At 44.7% G+C, this 23091-nt stretch overlaps 1 protein-coding gene and 1 long non-coding RNA gene across 3 annotated transcripts in view; one reads left to right on the top strand and one right to left on the bottom strand.

Moving 5' to 3' along the window:
- myo1f (myosin IF) overlaps positions 1-23091 on the top strand; it is a 173812-nt gene that overhangs the window by 130023 nt on the left and 20698 nt on the right. The window contains exons 17-21 of the mRNA XM_078555845.1: positions 4868-4974; positions 8306-8404; positions 16195-16339; positions 16704-16818; positions 18150-18319. Of these exons, the coding sequence (XP_078411971.1) occupies positions 4868-4974; positions 8306-8404; positions 16195-16339; positions 16704-16818; positions 18150-18319 (636 nt within the window). The remainder of the gene's footprint in view (positions 1-4867; positions 4975-8305; positions 8405-16194; positions 16340-16703; positions 16819-18149; positions 18320-23091) is intronic.
- Positions 4972-23091, bottom strand: part of LOC144688856 (uncharacterized) — a 72465-nt gene continuing 54345 nt past the window's right edge. For both annotated transcript variants that reach the window (XR_013578494.1, XR_013578495.1), the window contains exon 4: positions 4972-5224. This is a non-coding gene — a long non-coding RNA (uncharacterized LOC144688856). The remainder of the gene's footprint in view (positions 5225-23091) is intronic.

Genomic DNA, 23091 nt, shown 5'->3' with positions numbered 1-23091 from the left:
CCCTGACTCTGAAGCACTGGAAGCCATTCTCTCTCCTGGTGTTTCATTCCTCTTGTTTACAACTAAAATACGATACAATAGTACATTACAAGCTTTTCGCTTGTTGATTACAACATGAACAGAATGAATTTTAGAGTTTTCACCTGGCGAGTCACAGTTTACAAGTGAGCAACAACGTATAGGACCTTTAATGGTCCAAGGCACTTCACAGGTGCATTTATCAAACAAAATTTAACATCGAGCCACATAAAAGGATCAGGCCCAGATTGTGCAATTAGTGGTGAGGCAATGGCACTCACCGCTAACCTTGATGAAAACTACCCACAAAGATCCAGTTCAGGAGTAGGTTTCCCCTTTCCTGATGCCAGTGTGGCCAACTCCATAGAACATCACCCACAGCAATCAGCTGCAAGCCTTGATCACAGCCATGCCAACTCTGGATACAAACATGTCTGACACTTTAAATAGGATGGCCGATACCTTAGCTCTGGTCTTACAGAGCCACACTAATCTGCACCAAGCTGCTTTCCAGCAGAGCGCTAGCAGTGAAGTATGGCTGACCCATAAGAGGGATGAAGGTAAAAGGACACAATGAAGTGTGACCTTCAGTCAAATTGCACCAATTCTCACCTATTGCCCACTTCCAATTAGTACCCAATATGCTGCCTCATGTCCCAGTAGCTTAGTTTGCCCCTGCAAACATGCCGGTGGAGCAGTCTGTGGCGGGGGTCCTCACAGACTTTAAAATTCATTAATTTGGGCAGCTAACCTCGTCCTCTGTTGCACCATGTCGGGCAATAGGGAAAAGATTAATAAAGCTTTGTAGTTCACCAAGGGTATGCACATGCTTGTTTGAGAAAATGTTATTTGTTGTGTTTCTGTTGTTCAGTACATTCACATAAAATGTATGTCCTGTGTTACCCATGCTTGGTTACCATTGGCAACTGCCTTTTCAGTTGTTTGATGATAAATGGGAAAATATGAATTGATGGGCACCACTTGGGTATGTGCAATCGATGGCTGTTTGGTTATAGGGCCACATTGTGCCAGTGGGATGGGATGGGGGACCCTGGTATCCTGGGTGGCAATGTGAGTGGCTGATGCTGCTTCATCTTCCTCCTCCTGCTCAAATTCATCTGTGGGCAATATGTGCTGAGAGCCTTCTGCTTCCTGCTGCACAGTGTTGTGTAGAGCACAGGATACCTCGATCATTCTGAAAACCCTGGTTTTCAAATACTGAAAAGTGTCTCGAGATCTATCCAGGCACCTGAAGCACATAAGAACATAAGAACATAAGAACTAGGAGCAGGAGTCGGCAATTCAGCCCCTCGAGCCTGCCCCGCCATTCATTACGATCATGACTGATCTCATTTTGGCCTCAACTCCAATTTCCCGCCGTCTCCCCATAACCTTTCAACCCAATACTAATTAAAAATCTGTCTATTTCCTCCTTAAATGTATTCAGCGTCCTGGCATCCACTGCACTCTGAGGCAGTGAATTCCACAGATTCAAGACCCTTTAAGAAAAGTAATTCCTCTGTATTTCTGATTTAAATCTACCACACCTTATCCTAAAACTATGGCCTCTCATTCTAGAATGTCCCAGAAGGGAAAACATCCGCTCCACGTCTACTTTGTCTATCCCCTTTAGCATCTTATATACCTCAATTAGATCTCATCTCATCCTTCTAAACTCTAGCGAGTATAGGCCTAAACTGCTCAATCTCTCCTCATAAGACAAGCCCCGCATCTCAATCTAATGAAACTCCTCTGAACTGCCTCCAGTGCAACCACATCCTTCCTCAAGTAAAGGAACCAAAACTGTGCACAGTACTCCAGGTGCGGTCTCACCAATGCCTTGTACAGTTGCAACAACACTTCCCTATTTTTACACTCTCTTCCTTTAGCAATAAATGCCAAAATTCCATTTGCCTTCCTTATTACCTGCTGTACCTGCATACTAGCTGTCAGCGATTCATGCACGAGGACACCCAGATCCCTCTGCACTGAAGCATTCTGAAGTTTCTCTCCATTTAAATAATAAGTCACCTTTTTATTCCTCCGACCAAAATGGATAACCTCATCCAAAATGGATAATCCACATTAAACCCCATCTGCCAAATTTTGGCCCATTCACCTAACCTGTCCATATCCATTTGTAAATTTCTTATTTCTTCATTGCAACTTACTTTCCCACCTAGTTTGGTGTCATCTGCAAATTTAGCTATAGTACCTTCTACCCCTGAATCCAAGTCATTAATATAGATTGTAATTAGTTGGGGCCCAAGGACCGAACCCTGTGGCACCCCACTAGTTACAGCTTGCCATCCAGAAAAAGACCCATTTACCCTGACTCTCTGCTTTCTTTTGGTTAGCCAATCCTCTATCCAAGCTAATATATTACCCTTAACTCCATGTGATCTTATCTTGTGTATTAAACTTTTGTGCGGCACCTTATCAAACACCTTCTGGAAGTCCAGATATACTACATCTACAGAATCCCCATTATCCACTTTGCTTGTCACATCTTCAAAGAACTTTATCCACTTTGCTTGTCACATCTTCAAAGAACTTCAGCATGCAAATCGCTTACTCAATGACACATCTGGTTATGATATGGCATTCTTTGTACCGCTCTTGAATTTCATTGGTTACATTTCCTATGAGTGTCATCAGCCAAGATTGAAGAGAGTATCCCTTGTCTTCTAGTTGTCACCCCCTAAGTCTGCTTCCAGATCTGATGAGGTCAGGAAACTTATGCTGCTGCAGGATGTCAGGGTCATGGTAGCTCTCCAGAAAAATGGGGCATGTTTGCATTTTTTTATGGTTGCACACCAGCTGAACATTGATGGGATCAAACCCCTTACAGCTCACAACTACTTCTTGTTGATCTGGGGATAACCTTTCACCACAAGTACTCTCAACAAACTCCCATTGGGAGAGCAGAAAGCAGCTGTGAGCACTGAATTGAAGCCATGCAACAGCAGCGATAAATGATCAGCCCCATGAATTACCGTTCTCCTATTGCCTTGGTTGCAATGCCGTGTTTCAGGAACCTGGGGGACCCTTGCATGCAGTGTTAATTTAAATGCCAGTTAAAATATCACTGCAACTCAATGATTAAATATTCAAATTGCCTATCCCCACTTATTGGAGGGGTTAGATGCTGTCAAGGAAAGTCGATTACAGCCACAAATTACTCACGGGCATATTGAACATTTAAGGAAAAGTTGTGTGTTTTTAAAGAAATACAAACAAGGATACTGAGCAAAAGATGGCCGATAATGTAAAGTGACCACTTCCTGGAAAATTCCTGTGTGGATTATACTGACAGACCTGTCCTGAGAGAACATGGAATGTCGCACCTGAAAAGGTGTCATGGCCTTCTTCAAGCAGAGACATTTGAAAGGGAGATAGGAAAGATGCAAAAGACTGAATCTTAATCCCGTGTGGTTGCAAAGACAAAGACTGATCACCACATCTCAACAGCCATCTAAAATCCATCTCCTGTTGATTTATATGTCAGGGTGTGTAAAATTGTCAGAGATGAAAGAAAACACAGTCTGGACGCAAGACAGTTTTTTTCCCTTACGGGAATATGCAGGTAAAAATGGGTTAAAAAGCTAGCTGCAGAGCAGTGGAGGGTGTGACAGCAAGAAGAAGACCAACTAGTCACCCCTGCAGTTGCAGGCGAAGGCTCTCTCTCTCTCTCTCTCTGTTGCTGGAGGCAAGGCCCAGCAAAATCCACAATCAAAAAAAAAATAGGACAGCCTCTTCAGCTACCCTGCAGAAACAAGTGTCCCCAAAACTGCCAAAGTCAGCTCAACTGGAATTATTCAAATTAACGGCCGCAACGTTTCACCATCTATGCCTCACAGACAAGCCAAAGACTGATTCGTATATCTTTTTTAACTTTTATTTGGACTCTTAACTTCTCATTTCTGATCTGTGTCTATGTGCGTTGCATTTTTATTATTTTTCTCCGATTTTTAGTGACTAATAATTTATTCTTTCTTTGACTCAAGAACGCCTGGTTTAATTGGCTCCTAAAACAAATAAATACATTTGGATTGGAAAATGGTATCCAAAGGGAAAGGCTTCCCTTTTAAATTAATCTTGTCGTGACCAGCCAAGGGGGTTGAATAAAGAAGGGGAGCAGCTCATTCCTCCTCACCCAAGAGCATAACGAAATTGCGGTCCCATTCAGGAAGTTAACATATTGGGGGACCTCGCCCAGGGACTGGTCGTAACAACACACACAGCTGAACATACCCAAGTTAAACCTGGAAGTTGATGCATTGGAATTTCCAGACACAGTGACATATTCACTGAAATTAAGCCCTCACCCCCTCCCCCTCACCCATGAATGCCTCAGTGTTAAACTTTCCCTCATTAATTCTGTGAATTTAGCTGGTTTTTAACCCCTTATGTAATTAATTAAAATAGCCAATGCCCTTGAGGTAAATCTTAGACAGAAATAGTTCATTTTCATCGCATAACTGTTGTACAACAAAGTGCTCTGAGTAAACCTGTACATTCACATGATGTGCTCACTAAAATTACATCTACTTTAATCAGATGTGTACAGTCTTCATTTGCTCCTAGAGCAGTAAACTGGTTCTGTGGTTCTGGCTTTCCCCAGGCTCTGCAAAGATTAATCTGTAATGCAAGCACCTGTATGAAGTTGAGAGCTTTGTGTCATGACTGGCTTCAGCATGGGAGTATCAGAAACTGCATGTAGAAAAGAATCATTATTGTATCCTTAATTGGAAGAAATTGGTTTCCCTTTCATTGTGAAATCCCAGATCTAATAATCATGGGTATTCTTCAAATTTGTTAACACATTTGTATCTTTCCTCTGATTTAGAAACAAGCAAATGACCTGGTAAGCAGGTTAATGAAGTGTACTCCACACTACATTCGCTGCATAAAACCGAATGAGACAAAGAGACCCAAAGACTGGGAGGAAAGCAGGTAAGTTTTTATTGGTTTTATTTGGCCAGTCATTGGGAACAACTTCCTGGTCTTGTAGCCATTTTAAAATGTTCTTTTGTTCAATGCAAGGCTTTGCAGTGTTGTAAGACACCCCCATGTGTGAAACTGGTTGGCAACAGAAGTGGGTATTTGCAGGGGAGTTTTGCATTTTGCTGCAAAAGACATCATTTGGGCTAATGTATCTCCAGTCCTTGCTACTGGGTTGATTCGTCATATCCCCTGAAACAAGCTAGCAAGGCACACAGTTGTAAAATCAGGGCAACAAGGGATGGGATAAATGTCCCACATGCTGCTGGGAATAAACGTTTAAAAAACTGTTCAAAATCACACTAGCAGCAGCTTCATTGAACAAATGAACTGTTGTACAGTAATTCAATTACAAAATGGCATCCTTGAATGTGTCCGTGAAAAAATATTGCATCTTCCCCAAAACTAATCAACAGCTGGGTCAAATTCCTGGAACTCCCTTCCTGTGCCTACACCTCATGGACTGTAGCGGTTCAAGATGGCAGCTCACCACCTTCTCAAGGGCAATTAAGGATGGACAATAAATGTTGGCCTAGCTAGAGAGGCTCATATCCCAAGAACAAATAAAAAAAATTACACTGAAGTCAAATCCCATCATTTCACTGGCTGCTTATTGTCATTTCTTGGGCTGGCAGCTACAAAGAAAATTTCTGCAAATGCATTATTTCAAAACTCAAACCCACAGGACTAGGCTCCAATTTCTGTTCAGCATTGCTATATTTGTGATATTTGGTTACAGTAATCTTCAGCTTATCAATTATATGTTATTTTCAACAAAGTGAATACAAGTAATCAAATGACAAGTAAAAGAGGAAAATTAGCTCTTGTCATTTTTAAGAGTGTTATGCATATGTCTCTGAAACTCCAGTTTCTCACATTTAAAATTTCTTCCATAGATCAAAGCTCATGGTCTGTAGTTTCCTCCACTTTTGTGCTCAAAGGCACATGGGAGTTGGGCACAAACTAATTACGTGGTTTAAAATGTCGCAGACCTTTGGGCGCAAGCAAGTTACCCACATAACTACAATATGCCCAAGTCTCTTTGGTCTTTTACATCGGTCCACAAACCGATCCATATGAAGCAAGCCCACAAAACTGGCCAATGTCCCCAGCAACCACCCACCCAAACTCACAAATATGAATATCCTCCCATTGTGCTTGCTCAGCGAACTCAACATTATTGGCAGATTTTCAGGCACGACAGTAAAGTCATTGTTCTGGTCTTTTAATTACATCTTCTGAGCATAAAAATATATTTTTATGACAAAGTTTAAGTTACATTAATAATTGAAAAGCTCCGCTGGTTGTGGATTCATAAAAGTGTTGTGCCGATTGTGAATGAATGACGGTTGAGTCTCGGTGGTGGTAATGGTGTAATCTTTACATTTTAAGACTCAAAGAAAATACAATAGCATTTCCTTGGGCCCCAGTTATTTCTGCTCGTGTATGCCAATTTAAACCTATTTTAAGAACATAAGAAATAGGAGCAGGAGTAGGCCTGCCCTGCTATTCAATAAGATCATGTTTGATCTGATTTTGGCCTTAACTCCACTTTTGTGCCAGCCCCCATAACCCTTGACTCCCTGGTAAATCAAAAATCTGTCTAACTGAACCTTGACTATATTCAAAGACCCTCCTGCTCACTGGGGAAGAGAATTCCATACACTAACAACCTTCTGAGAGAAGAAATTCCTCTTCATCCCCATCTTAAATGGGCGACCCTTTATTTTGAAACTATGCCCCCTAGTTCTAGATTCCCCCAGGGCGGGGAAACATCCTCTCAGCATCTACCCTGTCAAATCCCCTCAGAATCTTATACGTTTCAGTAAGATCACCTTTCATTCTTCTACACTCAATGAGTATAGGCCCAACCAGCTCAACTTTTCCTCATAAGACAAACTCCTCAGCCTAGTGAACCTTCTCTGACTGCTTCCAGTGCAAGTATGTCCCTCCTTAAGTAAGGTGACCAAAAGAATACAGTATTCCAGGTGTGGTCTCACCAATGCTCTGTACAGTTGTAGCAAGATTACCCTATTTTTATATTCCATCCTCCTTACAATAAAAGTCAACATTCCATTTGCCATCCTATTTTATTGCTGTGCCTGCATGCTGGCTTTATGTGCTTCTTAGACAAGGACACCCAGATCCCGCTCTGCCACAACATTCTCCAGTCTCTCTCCATTTAGATAATACACTGCTTTTCTTCTCTTCCTGCCAAAGTGGACAATGTCACATTTTCCCACATTATAATCCATCTGCCAAATTTTTGCCCACTCACTTCACCTATCTATATCCCTTTGCAGACTCTTTATATCCTTCTCACCACTTATTTTCCTCTACCCATCTACGTATCATCAGCAAATTTGGTTTCAATACTGTCGGTCCCTTCATCCAAGTAGAGTTGAGTTTAGGTGTATGCTAAGGAGTGTGGGCTTCTTTTGGAATTGACAAATTGGGTGCAGCTTATGGTGCAACTTCTGGTTTGATTTGTAGATAGACGAGCAGTTACTACTTATTCACACATGATTAATGTGCCTATGCTGTGGTCAGGAGGGTGGCGGCAATGCAGTTGTATGCTTTACAGTGAGCTTGCTACTAACCACATCACTCAGAAGGAGCAGCTCATTGTCGCTGAGCAACAAGTGAGGTCTCAAATCCATGTCTGTCACTTGTCCAATGACCAACTAGTGATTAGTCTCCTGAAGAGCAAGACCAAGATTTCTGCAAATGTACGCCTGCTGATGAAAGATTGAGACTAAATCAATCTGCTGTGACACACTCTGTAGTCTGGTACCTAGGCTAACAAGGTTCGCAGTACTCCAGGAAGATGTTGATGATTGACTAACCAATGAAGGACCTGTCACTGGAGGTTAAAGTCCTTCTCACTTGGTTGCAGGTTAACCTGAAAAGCAATATCCTGTCAGGAAGGATGGTTTTACCTGGACAAACAGTGCATGTTTACCAGTGCTCTATGCTGGTACACTGCATAGTTTTAACCAAGTAACCCCCATTGGATCACCCATATACATTTGGGTGTCCTTGGCCCTCACCATTTATCAGCTTGCTAGGTTATCTGGGCTTGGGTAAGGAGAGGCATTGACGGTGTTTCAATGAGGAGCTCAACAGATACACTCTTCCTGCGGATTTGTCAGTAATTCAGTTTGAACTTTTTATGGAATATCCAGATGTGTCAGTCACCCATCTGATGAAAGAAAAAAGGTCCTTCTTTGAATGAGGTAATGATACGATTTCTGATCTCAGTTTTTATTTCCAAATCTTTCAGAGCGAAGCATCAAGTTGAATATCTGGGACTGAAAGAAAATATTCGAGTCCGACGAGCAGGGTTTGCTTACAGGAGAGCCTTCCCAAAATTCATACAAAGGTACCTTTCTCATTTGGACCACTCTTAGTGGCAGTTTAGGCAGAAGTGTCGCCATCAGTGTCACTCTTTAAAGTAGAGCTAAAAATAAATTGTGATTTTGTTCATCATCTTTTACATTATTATTAAGGTCACTAACTGTGATCGGGTGTTTTCCTATAATGTATTGTGAAATTCTGTGGAATCCCAACCCCCCTCCCCCCTTCCCACCATATAAAGCAAGAAAGAAGACAAAGTAAAACACTATTGAATGAATGAATGGAAATGCAAATACTTTAACCGATTGCTTTTCATTAAATGTGTTTCGCTCCCTGATTACTTTGGGTTTTATTTGTTACATTTGTGTCTTTTTTTTTAATGGGTTTTTGTGTCAGTTAACAGCAGCTCCCTTTAAGGGTTTCACTGGAAGTTGCAGTCATGTCAACGGAGCTGAGCTGAGCTAGAGCCCTGAAAGTTGAGGTTGGGAAGTTTGAAAGTTGGTGCAGAGTTTGGGAAGTTGTAAAGCGGTGAAGGATGAATGTGTTCAGACTGTCCGGGGATGTGTCCCATTTACTGGCGATTCCTCCCAGGCAAAATGTGGAAAGCTAAATCCTACGCTGGTGAGTGAGAGAAACACAGAGGGAGAGAGACCTGAAAATTGGGCGGAACCTTTTAGGGATGCTCACGTAACCCTTGAGTTCCGGGGTACCCTGTTTGAAAAACACTGCCCTAGTAGCTTGATCATATGACCTCCTGCTTGCCTCTGTCGCACCCAGTCTTTTTGCTGCAAATAAGCAAAAATGTTCAATTTTTTGAATGCCCTCTGATTTTTCTCCCATTTTGCTCACAGCAGTGGAAAGCACATTAATGCACAAGGCTGCAAGAGCCTATGTGAGTGAGACTGTGACAGAGTGAGGTTGGCCTGGTGGAAGGCGAGAGAGGGAAATTTGGCCCGAGTGAGAATGTGGAACTGAGACATAGTGGGCCTGAATCTAAAAGGGCAGAAAATAAGAAAATTAAATCTAGAAGTAGCACTTGTGATTAGCTCTGTGTTTACTACGGAAATAGCAGAATCAGGATATAGTCAGGGGTAGTTTTAACTTTTACCCCTGGATGAAAACCAGGTGATATGAGTCATAGCCTGTTCAGTATAAACAGTGGGGTGAGTTTTATGGGTGGCGTATTGCCTGCCCCCACTCACGCCCCCTCACCCCCGATAGAAAAGCCTATCTTGAGCCCTCTGATTTTAGGGCTGCCCCACAGCAATAATAGGCTGGGGGCAGCCTTAACAAGGCGAGAGTGGGACTTCCGGCCCTCAGGGACAAGAAATCCTGCCCTCAAGCTGCCAGCCAATCTGATTGACCCGCAGTTAAGTGGTCCCAGCAGAACCAGAATGCAGTAGTGGCCGATGTTGGGATGACTAGGAAGTCCTGCAAAGATGATCCATGGCTGCTGGACTTACTGCTAAGTCTTGGGTTTTTGGACAGGGACGGATCGGGGACCCCTGCGAGGGGGGGATGGGGATGGGGGGTTGGGTCCCAGAGGCCGGGAGTAGGGAGGCACAAAGGGTGGAAGCACCTTGGAGAGGGGATGATGTTCCTGCTGGGCACAGGGGACCCCCCCCCCCCCCCTAAAAGGAGGTACCCTCCTTCGTTCCCGCTTTTTTCCCTGAGTTGGGAAAGTAGCGGAATGGCCACTTTCCTTCTGCCTCCCCCTGCCCACCATATTATTGCAGCAGAGGAGAAAACAGGGCTTAAGTGGCCTTTAATTGGTAACTTGAGGGCCTCAATAGGCCTAAGGACGAGTGGGTTGACTGACCCCTTACCCGTCCACTGTAATATGTGGGCTGCTCGGGGTGGTGTTCAAATACATTGGTGGGGGAGGTGCTTAAAATTCCCCCAGTGTTACAGCACTGTACAAAATATTAAATCCAAGCTTAAAATTTTGGGATAGGCTGAGGCTTTCTTAATAAAGGTGTTAAAAGACAAAATAAAGCACTCAATGAGTAAGTTTAATAATTTCATGAAATGCATTATTTTGGTTCTTCCTTTTGTTTAAACCCTTATCTTGGACACTGGGGGTAGAATTTTGTTCGCTGAGCACCAATTCATTGATAGAAATGAAGAAAGCAGCACTGCCTGCCCTGGTAAATTGACGTAAGTCTGCAGAGTGCAAAGTCTGCTACACGAATGAATTTATTCTCCAAGAAGTTTGAGCTGCTGAGGAAAGATGGTGGATGAACACCGACTTGTGGCCAGAGCCTGTAACTGCACAATGAGGAGAATGGGTGATATTTTCATTTGAAGTGTGGACCTAGGGGTTGGATTTTATGGTGGTTTCTTTGTTGGGGTGAGGGAGGCTGACCCTTCAGGGAAGGACACCTGGTAGCAGAGGGGTGAGCCCGTGACCCGGAAGCAGTCATAGCCACCCATTTAAACGCACCCTGGCATGGCTTGGTGGCAACGCTGCACAGAGAATCATGATTTGGAGGAGAAAATAGAAAAGAGGACCATTCAATACATTGAGCCATTGGAGCAGCAGCAAGTAAGAGCGTGTTTTTCCATTTTGGTGACTATTGTGCCAGCAATGTCTCATTCAGGACCCTTGCCAGGGAGGAAAGAACATCTGAGCCCAACTGCCCCATTTCCCTTCCAAATAACAAGTGTTCTGAAAAAGACTCAAATTCTACCCTTTAACTCAGTTTGTCTCTCCACAAAGGAGGAAACTCAGCCTGCGCAGCTTGAAGACTCACAAAATCAACCGCAATGAAGAATGGAGGCAGAACAAATGGAGGGGCCCAGACCAAAGACGGCCCCTCAGTTCAATGATGACTCCCTGCAAGCCCTCCCCCAGGCTGTGAGTGATCGGCAGGATCATGTCAAGCGATGGAAAGAGGAGAGCTCCCCGCTAGACCAAAGCAGCCTGGATGGAGGCCGCAGGGGAGGTCAGCAGCCATTGGGTCTTCCGAAGGTTACAGTTCCATAAGAGGCTGAATGATCTCATGCGATCGGTGAAGCTCAGTGTGCAACGGTTTTGCAGGTGGACCTATACAGGAGGGTGTGATGTGTGTCAAGTGTGGGATTGCCTAATGTCTGGGTCAAGTACAGAAGGCAACATGAAGCAGACATGCCACACTGCATGGCATCAGGGGATTCTGGTGGGAGGGGGGTGTTCTCAAGTTCAAGACCTGTTGGTTTGCAAGGATCATTGCGAAGTGTTGGCCGCAGACGAACAGGCATATTGGACACAAAACAAAAGTGGAAGGTTCAGTACAATGTCCCTTTTTCTTTGCAGGAGAAGAGGGCACATAATGTCCATGAGAGGGCAAGGACTGGGGGAGGAGTGCCAAACCCAGCCATTTTAACTCCTGTGGAGGAGTAAGTTTTGCCGCTAGCAAGCAATCAATCAGTGTAGGAACTTTGGCTATAGAGAGGCTGGAAGGCGACCCTGGGGTGGTGAGATTCCAAGGGCCTATAGCTCTCTCCTGGAAAGATTGTGCTCAAGGGGGTGAGGGCAAAGTGGGGAAGGGGGCAGTGAGGGAGCATTGATGCGTATGACTTTGGCAGCTTGCATTAGGTGATGAATGTGTGCCTTAATTTTGGAAGGGCTAAGGTTTAAATCCTGGTTACTATATCTCTCAAGACTGAATTTTCCTTTTACGAAATGGAAGCACATGGCGTGACCTGGACATTTGGATGCTAACCTGGGATTTTTTTTGAAAGAAGGTCCATAAGTTCACCTTGGAACTGTTAACAAGCAGGCCCCTTCCAAGAAATCACCTGACTGTTGTGGCACTTGAGGAAGATCTGGTTGTTTGTTTTAAACAGCAATCACTTCAATTGATAGAGAAAAACTGAAAAGGCAAAGGTTGGTAACTTGCTGGAAATCACTTGGGAGAGAGGAAAAAACTTAAATTGTGAACCTGCTGGTTTTGAAGACAGTCTTGTTACGGAACAAGCTGAGGAAGGGAGGCTACCCTACTCTCTCTCTCTACCTTGCCTAAAATTGTGTGTGGCTATCAACCTGTAGCCAGAGAACCTGCATCTGAGTTTAACTGGTCTGCATTTGGACCTGCAAAACTGAGACCAGTTGGTGAGAACTTCCACTGGGACCAGCGGCCTGTCTTCACACCAGAGAACTGTAGATGAACAGTGTCGAGATCCTGCGAACTTTATCCTTTATTGTATAATGCCCGTCCCCTAAAGCCCATCTCTGCAGAGAGATACTATATCTGTTTGTCCTTTATCTGTGTGTGTTCTGGGGGAATTTGTTAGGAAGATATAGATAGTTATACTTCCTGATTACAATTGTGTGTTAATCAGTACTTGCAACTCGTTAAAAATAAGTTTCATTTTATAATAAACGATTGTTCTGTGTTTATTGGAAGAAGCCTAGTTAAAGATTCTTTTATTCTGGGCGCCAGTAGGGGAAATAGACAATTGACTATTTTGGTGAGAAAATTAAACTTTTAACTTAATGGTACAGCCTGCGGAGTAGTGGGGCTAGATCATATACGCACTCCTCCCATCCCGGTCGTAATACCATTTTCCAATGCTGGGAGTGTGTGTGTAGGAAGTGTGTATCTGTGAAGTGACCTCAAATGATGATGGTGCCCTTCATAGTCCGTGCTTGTGAAACCTTGGCAGCTGCAGCTATCAGACCCGAGGGACCAACTTTAACCTCTGAGGAGGAGGAGGCCTCAGGGGGTGCACCATCACATCCTCGTGCAGCACCTAGCACCAGCGCAGATACACGCACCTCGGTGGGTGCTTCCTCCATTGAGAGACTGGCGACTGTCATGGAGGGCCAAAGCCAGCAGCCCACTGATGGAATACTGGGTATGTGCTCTGGCCTGCATTCCATCCCCTTGTATCTGAGCACCAGTGCCCTGTGCCAAGGTGATGGGGGGGAGGGGGCGAGGTGCCTGGAGTCACAGCCAGGTCCTCGTTCCACCCAGGAAAGCTGGGAGGCCTAAAATGGAGGAGCCGCTGCTGTCACTATCAGGGGGCACCTCTCAGGACGCTTCTGATGGGGACAGCCTCTCCTCCACCGCTCTGCCATTGACACCAATGCCCCAGAGTGCCATGTCGACAGATGGGACTTCTACCACTGTGCAGGAGACTTCCATGACTCCGGGACCCTCACAGACTATGGCGGCCAGAGGACGGTCATCCTAGACAAAGGGGCATAAGGGTCAGCAGCTTGTCTCTAGCACAGCTGGTGGTGAGGGGAGAGCAGCACGCCATAGCTCCCGTAAAAGATTTAAGAAAACACAGCATTCACACGTGGGTCCACAAAGGTGATTGTGTAGCTTTTTTTGTTGGCTAATGTTTTGCTTATATTAAATGTTTGTTATGTTTTGTTGCTACTCCGGCTTCACTTGTGTTTCATGTGTGTGTTGGCTCCGTTTGGATTTTGACTGAGTCACTGCTATCAAGGGAGCTTCTGTTGAAGTGGGCCCCTCTGAATGGCCTCATTTGGTGCCTCACAATTGGCACATGCACAGCTGGCCTGGTACTGATACACGGGAGATACCAAGAAGAGGTGAGAATGGCAAAAACGTTATCGTTGAGTGAATTATACATTACGAGTTAAATCTTTGCTTAATAGGAGAGTTCCCCATCTCTCTGGCAACCAAAGCCTCCTGTGCACTGGCTTCTGCAGCTGCCTGGCATGGCTCACTCTCAACATCATCAGACTCATCCTCAGCCTCTTTGTCAGAGGACGAAGCTCGCTCTATTACATCATCCCCTGCCGGGGCGCCCCCTCTCTGGAGCAGCAGGTTGTGTACCGCACAGCACACCACGAGAATGAGTGACACATGGGGCAGGGTTTTTCGCTGAGCGGGCGGGCATCCGCCCAACCTGCTGGAGCATAAAATGACATCAGGCGAGCGTCCCGACGTCACTGCACACTCGCGCACTATTTCGGTTGGCGGGTGCGCGCAGGAGTCGGCAGTGCTCCCGCCGACAATTAAAAGGCCTATTTCTAACATGTGACAGAGCCACATGAGCAGGGACATGTTTGTTAACATTTTGAAAATCTTGATTTTTAATTTTCAAAACTCTTCACCTCCCTGAGGCAGCCCTGTGCCTCAGGGAGCTTTCCCAGCATGCACCTGCGCACATGCGCGAACTTGTGCTCTCACCCTCCTCACTCCCCCACACACCGAGACAGCGCTGAGCACTGCAGCACGCGTTTCACGTTGGGTGGGCCTTTAATCGTGGTCCGGCCCCGACCGCTCCCACCTGCCCCTGCTGAGCCTGCCTGACAAGGGAAAAATCCTGGCCATGAGCAGGAGAACATTGCACAGCACGGTCCAAACATCTAAATCTCATTTTAAGCAGACCTCTGTATATGAATGTCTTACTGGGGGTTTGAGCCATCTCTTGAGAAGGTATCCCTTCTCTCCCAGAAGCCAGCAATCTAACGGTTCTTCTGGACAAAACATCCATGGAACCTAGTAGTGCTTTGAGTATGTAGAAGCCATGACTGCTGCCAGGATAGCTGGCATACACCTGCAAAATTCTCTGCTGTTGGTCACAGCTTCTATTGCCTCAATGTTGCTTCAATGGCCACATGGTTGCAACTTACACTTTGGGGAATCAGCGATGCATGCAGAGCCTCCTGCTCTCTCAGCTTGGCTGGCATTGTCTGCACTGAATGTGAAGAATTCATTGACGCACCTGAAGATTGCATCTGTCATAACCTTGATACAATGATAGGCTGTGAGTTGCGAGATGCCACAAAAGTCTCCGGCTGAGGCAAAAAAAATTGAAGGCCACTGTTACCTTCAAAAGGACAGGCATAGGGTGGCCATCAACACAATTGGAAGCTATCTCCACAGCCATCATATCACACAATGAGGTGACTGTCTCCCTGGAGAGATGCTGTATTCAAATTAAGGCGCCGGCACTCTGACATCTGCACATATGTCAACCTTGGCCTGTTACAGGATAGTGTCATCTCTGCCTCTGGGTGTCTGCTATTGTTGCCTCTGTTGTGCAGGCCCTCATGCAGCAGCAGGTTCCTCACCTGCCTGTATCGCAAGACACATCTCTCCCTGCACAGCTGCCCCTCTCTATCTCCTTCTCCTTTGCTCCTTACTGAAGGAGGAGCCTCCTCCAGAGTGCACTGTGCCCATAGAGGACAATGAGTTCTGGATGTTATACTGGAGTCCTCATTGATCACTGTAACCCTGTCTGCAAGCCTTCTCTCTCCTTACAGAAGGCTCAGAGAACTAAATCAATGAAGGAAAACACTTGCAAACGCTCCCACCTGTACAAGCAAACTCTGCTGCTAAACTCAGACATTGACCTGCTTGCAACGCTTTTTATTCGCCCATACACCACCTCCTCATACCTGGCATGACTCACTCCCAATGTTCTTCCCGTGCACCTAGCGAAAAATGGAGTGGGCCAGTTACAATCTCAGTCGGTTGCCTTGCTAACAAGCTAAATTGCTTGTTAGTTAGTTGTTTAAAATGGAGGGCAGGCTGCCGATTTCACGTGCGCGCGCCTTCCATATTATCCCATTCTAGCATGATGACACCGAATTGGTGACCCAACATCATCACGCCAAATTTTTTGGGAGAGCATGAGGGCAGTGTGCCCAATTTGGCAATGAAAATCCAGCCTAAGAAGTTAAAAATGAACAGGTTGACAAGTGTGGCAAAAAAATTACAATCAAAAGTAAGATCTTGCAGATAGGAAGAGCATGTAGAAGTCAGATGTTTCTAATAGATATAGATATATGTGGAGCACCTTCTCAATGGGCTAAAATATCTGCTGTCTGTGATTTGTGCTTGTTTAAAGGTACGCTATCCTTACACCAGAGACCTGGCCATATTGGCGTGGCGATGAGCGCCAAGGGGCTCAGCATCTACTTCGTTCTGTCAACATGGATGCTGACCAGTACCAGATGGGGAAAAGCAAAATATTTATAAAGAATCCAGAATCGGTAAATTACTTCTGTGGATTTAGTTTATATTGGTTTAAATTATTAGTTAGGATTTGCTTTCCAAACTAGATTTATTTATGAAACATCACCAAAGCTTTGTTGATGACTCAGTGGCTAATCAACTGCATGATTTATCATTTCTCCATTCAGACCAGGAAGGCTCCTTTGCTGAAGTGTTGACTAAGTGGCTATTATGTCTATGACTATCTTGACATTTTTAGCAGTGAATGCGCAGTTTGATTACGAATGCTTTTAAGCATTGTGTGATGTCAATGTTTGTTTTCACATTTTATTTCTACTCCTTCCGTCAATGGTTTCCTTCATTCATTTAAGTTTTTAATCATCCAATATTTTGAAATTCCAGCTTTTCCTTTTGGAAGAAATGAGAGAACGAAAGTTTGATAAATTTGCAAGAACCGTTCAAAAAGCATGGAGGAAGTACATTGCACGAAGAAAGTATGAACAGATGAGAGAAGAAGGTAAAATGTTAACGTCGCGATAACAAATTTGTATATAGTATATAGAGATGAGGGAGCTTGCCTAATGTTGATGATTTGGTCCTGTTAAATCGAGCTTAAAACAGTTCTAAGTTTATCAATATATATGTAAGATTTGAATAGTTGGTCCAGATCTACAGTGGCCCTGAACAAAACCACTGGAGGCCACCAAACAAAATTGTTTTTTCTTCTTCGATGTGGAGGCAGGAGGAGTAGAAATTCTTGTCCTGCCTCCACATTAATGCTAGGAGTCCCTACTGGCCCTTACCACGGCCTGTCCCAATTTCCTCCCCAGTGCATCCTAGAGTTTACTTAGGAACCACGACTGTGGTGTTAGAAGGAAATCCCTGTATTCATCCATTCTTAATTCCCATTCAACCCTGAAAATAAGATAACTTGTTTCCCTTCCCTCACAGTGACTTGGAATACAAATTATATAAATAAACTAGAGAGAAGTTAGCAATACTAACCCCTGCATTACCCTTTGAATAAGGTAACAGGTAACTTACCTTGGGCTTGAGTGATGTCTAATCAAAGTTATGCAAATAAGGAGATGGTGGTGTACGGGTACTGTCACTGGCCTAGTAATCCAGAGGCCCAGGTTAATGCTCTGGGGACATGGGTTCAAATCCCATCACAGCAACTGGTGGAATTTAAATTCAATAAATTTTTTAAAATCTGGCATTTGAAGCTAGTCTTAGTAATGGTGACCATGAAACTATCATTGATTGTCATTAAAACCCTTCTAGTTTACTAGTGCCATTTAGGGAAGGAAATCTGCTGTCTGCACCTGCTCTGGCCTACATGTGACTCCATACCCACAGAAATGTGGCTGATTCTTAACCGCCCTCTGAAATGGCCTAGCAGTTCAAGGGCAAATAGGGATGGGCAATAAGTGCTGGCTTTGTCAGAGATGCCTGCATCCCATGAATGAATAAAAAAACTAACTATCTGAGTGTTTTACAAAAATCCCAGCATCCACCTATCGTTAACTCCTGTCCAACTTCTACGTTATACATTCCTTCACCATTCTTTTTTTGCAAAATGTGACACTTCACATGTTCTGTTTTAAACTACACCTGTTCACTCTGCCAATCTGTTATGGCCCCTTGCAGTCCTGTCATTCTTTCTCACACTTTGCTATGGCTTCTAATTTGTTATCATCAACACACTTCAATATGATTCTCCTTGTGTTTACACACAAATAATTGACATAAATGGAAAGAAAACAGAGGCTCTATCGCTGATCTGCGGTGCCTGTCTCTCATTTTTGCAAAATGACCATAAATCCTAATTTTGGTTGTTTACTCCAGCCTCCAGCATACTTTACAACTTCAAAGAGAGAAGAAGGAACAGTATTAACCGAAACTTTGTTGGTGACTATCTTGGCATAGAAGACCGGCCAGAGCTACGACAGTTTGTTGGGAAGCGGGAGAGGATAGATTTTGCAGACTCTATCACTAAGTTTGACAGAAGATTTAAGGTAATGGTTGACAATTATATTTTAACTAACGGAAAAGAGAAAGGTCCATGTTCCTTTTGCTTAGTCTTTTTCTCGCATTGTTTTCATTTACTTCTCCCCATCCATCCACACTGAGAAACCAGATTGTTCTCCATGGGAGGCACCAAGGTTTCCCTAAAATAATTAGTAATGACATTGCCAAGCTATGATTCAGAAAAATGGTTTATGATGGTAAAAATATCGAGGATCAGCGAACATTGCTATGTGATGTCATTAGGAATTAGAGTTGTTTTTAATAACTGATTATTAATCCAGCTGTATGACCTCAAAGAGTCACATGATTGGCTGGCCCGGCTTATCTGAAAGGATAGCTCCAACGTCACTCTTGGAGTCTACGACATCAGGTCCATTCCTCGATGCAGTACTATCTTATTATTATAAGATTTTATACATCAGCACAGATTTTTCTCTGTTTTGTGCATGGTGAATGTTCAAAGGAGAGGGAAAAGGAGCATAGAATGACTGAGTCTTCACCTCCTTTACATCACCACCAACACCCTGGGGGTTACTATTGACCAGAAACTTAACTGGACCAGCCATATAAGTGCTGTGGCTGCAAGAGTAGGTCAGAGGTTGGGAATTCTGCAGTGAGTAACTCACTTCCTGACTCCCCAAAGCCTGCTCACCAGCTACAAGGCACAAGTCAGGAGTGTGATGGAATGCTTTCCATTTGCCTGAGTGCAGCTCCAACAACACCCAAGAAGTACAAACCACCCAGAACAAAGCAGCCTACTTGATTCGCACCCCATCCACCACCTAAAACATTGGCAGAAGTGTATAATATCTACAAAATGCACAGCAACTTGCCAAATTTCTTTTGGCAGCACCTTCCAAACCCACGGCGTCTAACACCTAAAAGGACATGGCAGCAGACATATGGGAATAACACCACCTGCATGTTCCCCTTCAAGGCACTTACCATCTTGACTTGTATTATATCGCCGTTCCTTCACTGTCACTGGGTCAAAAACCTGGAATTCCCTTCCTAACAGCACTGTGGGTATACCTACACCACATGGACTGCAGCGGTTCAAGAAGGCCGCTCACCACCACCTTCTTAAGGTAATTAGGGATGGGCAATAAATGTTGGCCTTGCCAGCAATGCTCACATCCCAAGAACAGATACCCTGCAGATTGAGGATAAAATGCTTGCACTTTGAACAGGCATGAGTATGAGGCAGCCAAATAAATGAGGTGGAAAGCTCTTACTGGGGCTTCTGATCTTATTTTCCAGTTGGTTCTCCAACGCCCATTTGAATTAGGAGCCAGAAGAATCAGGCCTTCAATCCTGCTCAGATTGGAGGATCTGGGTGCAGCCTGGATGCTACCTGCAGTCCAGCTAAATTTCCTTCTATGGAGTTAGTAGGAGGGCAGATGCTGAGGGCCGTCTGGGTGTTGGTCTGGGAGAGTAGTCAGTAGACCCTGAAACTGACAACTATTATCCCTCATGCCTGCAGTGGCAACTGGATTTTTGTCCCCATTTACAGGCACAAGGCCCTGCCAAGGAGCAGGCCTGCACCTAATGGTACACTGGCCCAATTGAAATGACCTAACCCTACAGATTCAGGTGAAGTCAGGCACTCTACTTCATCTGCACCCAGATGTGGACGGGGAGGAAAATTGCAGCAGTATAAAAGAGAATGAGATCTAGAAAATGGAAAGTGTTATGCACTACTCCATTAATACCACACCAATTTTGTCACACATTTAATATGGGATCTTGCAGATTTTAATTCTGATTGTCTTGCAGAGTGGAAACATTGCTTGTGGTATATCAGGTCAGATTCACATCCATGATTCCACATGAAGACAGGAGGGGACAGGAGGGGTCTCTGATTTCTTGTTTTATTCATTCATGGGATGTGGGCTTCGTTGACTGGACCAGCATTTCTTGCCCATCCCTAGTTGCTCTTGAGAAGGTGGTAGTGAGCTGCCTTCTTGAACTGCTGCAGTCTATGTAGTGTAGGTACACCGACAGTGCTGTTAGGGAGGGAGTTCCAGGATTTTAACCCGGCAACAGTGAAGGAACAGCGATATATTTCCAAGTCAGGATGGTGAGTGGCTTGGAAGGGAACTTCCAGGTGGTGGTGTTCCCATCTATCTGCTGCCCTTGTCCTTCTAGATGGTAGTGGTCATGAGTTTGGAAGGTGCTGTCAGAGGAGCATTGGTGAATTCCTGCAGTGCATCTTGTAGATGGTACACACTGCTTCTACTGTGCGTCGGTGATGGAGGGAGTGAATGTTTGTGAATGTGGTGCCAATCAAGCGGGCTGCTTTGTCCTGGATGGTGTTAAGCTTCTTGAGTGTTGTGGGAGCTGCACTCATCCAGGCAAGTGGGAAGTATTCCATCACACTCCTGACTTGTGCCTTGTAGATGGTGGACAGGCTTTGGGGAGTCAGGAGGTGAGTTACTTGTCACACGATTCCTAGCCTCTGACCTGCTCTTGTGGCCATAGTATTTATGTGGCAAGTCCAGTTCAGTTTCTACTCAATGGTAACCCCCAGGTCATTGATAGTGGGGGATTCAGTGATGGTAATGCCATTGAACATCAAGGGGCGATGGTTGGAAATTGTTGATATGACGTTGATATGACAAGTTCCAGTTCCCTGATCCTAACCGCCTCCTCTTCACCATGGGCATCCAATCCCTTTACACCTCCATCCCCCACCAGGATGGTCTGAGGTCTCACCGCTTCTTCCTTGAACAGAGGCCTGAACAATTCCCATCCACCACCACTCCTCCGTCTGGCTGAACTTGTTCTCTCACTGAACAATTTCTCCTTAAACTTGTCTCACTTCCTCTAAATAAAAGGTGTGGCTATGGGTACCCTCATGGGTCCCAGTTATGCCTGTCTCTTTATGGGGTATGTGGAACATTCCTTGTTCCAGTCCTACTCAGGCCCCCTCCCACAGCTCTTTTTTTCGATACATTGATGTCTGTTTCAGTGCCGCTTCATGCTCTTGTCTGGGCCTGGAAAAATGTATCAATTTTGCTTCCAATTTCCACTCCTATATCACCTTCACATGGTCTATCTCTGACACTCCCCTTCCCTTCCTTGACCTCTCTGTCTCAATTTCTGGTGATAGACTGTCCACTAATATTAACTACAAGCCCACCGACTCCCACAGCTACCTCGAATACAGCTCCTCACACCCCGCTTCCTGCAAGGACTCCATCCCATTCTCTCAGTTCCTTCGCCTCCGTCACATCTGATGCCACTTTCCAGTACGGCACTTCTGACAAGTCTACCTTCTTCCTTAACCGAGGTTTCCCACCCACTGTGGTTGACAGGGCCCTCCCCCATCTCCTGCACCTCTGCCCTCACCATGATAGGGTCCCCCCTTGTCCTCACTTTTCACCCCACCAGCCTCCACATTCAAAGCATCATCCTCCGCCATTTCCGCCAACTCCGGCATGATGCCACCACCAAACACGTCTTCCCTTCACCCTCCCCCCCGTTGGCATTCCATAGGGACTGTTCCTCTGGGACACCGTGGTCCACTCCTCCATCACCCCCAACACCTCATCTCCCTCCTATGGCATCTTCCCATGCAATGGCAGAAGGTGCAACACCTGCCCCTTTACTTCCTCCCTCCTCATTGTCCAAGGGCCCAAACGCTCCTTTCAGGTGAAACAGCGCTTCATTTGCACCTCCTTCAATTCAGTCTACTGCATTCGTTGCTCCCAATACGGTCCCCTCTACATTGGAGAGACCAAACACAGACTGGGTGACCACTGTGCAGAGCACCTTCGGTCTGTCCGCAAGCATAACCCAGACCTTCCTGTCACTTGTCACTTCAACACACCACCTCTCATGCCCACATGTCTGTCCTTGGCCTGCTGCAATGTTCCAGTGAAGCTCAACACAAACTGGAGGAACAGCACCTCATATTCCGACTAGGCACTTTACAGCCTTCCGTACTTAACATTGAGTTCAGAAACTTCAGACCATGAACTCTCTCCTCCATCCTCACCCCCTTTTATTCCTTTTTTTCAATATTCATTTTCATTTTTTCATTTTTATTTTTTCATTCTTTTAATTTTTATCCACTTATTTTTATCTTTATTTATTTTCATTTTTATTCATTGTTTATCCCCACCTTTTATCAATCTTTTTCCCCACCACCATCCCCTCCCCCCACCCCAGCCCCAAGGACCATCTGCCACTTGTTCATGCTGTTCTTTCTAGAGTGCTTACCCTTGTCCTGCTATTAACACATTCTGCTTTCTGACCTTAATGCCACCATCAGCACCTCCTTTACCAATACCACTACCATTAACACCCCTTTGTCCTTTTGGCCATGACATCTCTGGCAATGTCTCCTTTGCCTCCACCTATCGCTGGCCTTCTATCCAGCTTCACCTGCTCCACCCCCTTTAAACAGTATAAATTTCATTACATTTTTACTTCTCTTTAGCTCTGAAGGAGAGTCATAAGGATTCAAAACGCTAACTCTGTTTTTACTCTCCATCTCCACAGACGCTGTGAGACCGGCTGAGTTTTTCCAGTATTTTCTCTTTTTGTTTCAGATTTCCAGCATCTGCAGTATTTTGCTTTTATATTACAATAATAATTTATAGTTGCTTGAAAACCTATAATAACCTGTATAAACCGATAATAGAACATTTTATGAATCTTGAATAGTCAATTATATTCAATGTTTTAGTGAGACCTTGCAGACTGACAGAGGTGTTGTACCATTTGTACTAGCAGTGTGTAGATCCTGTGTATT

The sequence above is a fragment of the Cetorhinus maximus genome, chromosome 13 (assembly GCF_964194155.1).
Source record: "Cetorhinus maximus chromosome 13, sCetMax3.hap1.1, whole genome shotgun sequence".
Lineage (NCBI taxonomy): Eukaryota > Metazoa > Chordata > Chondrichthyes > Lamniformes > Cetorhinidae > Cetorhinus > Cetorhinus maximus.
This window is presented reverse-complemented; position numbering and strand designations above follow the sequence as displayed.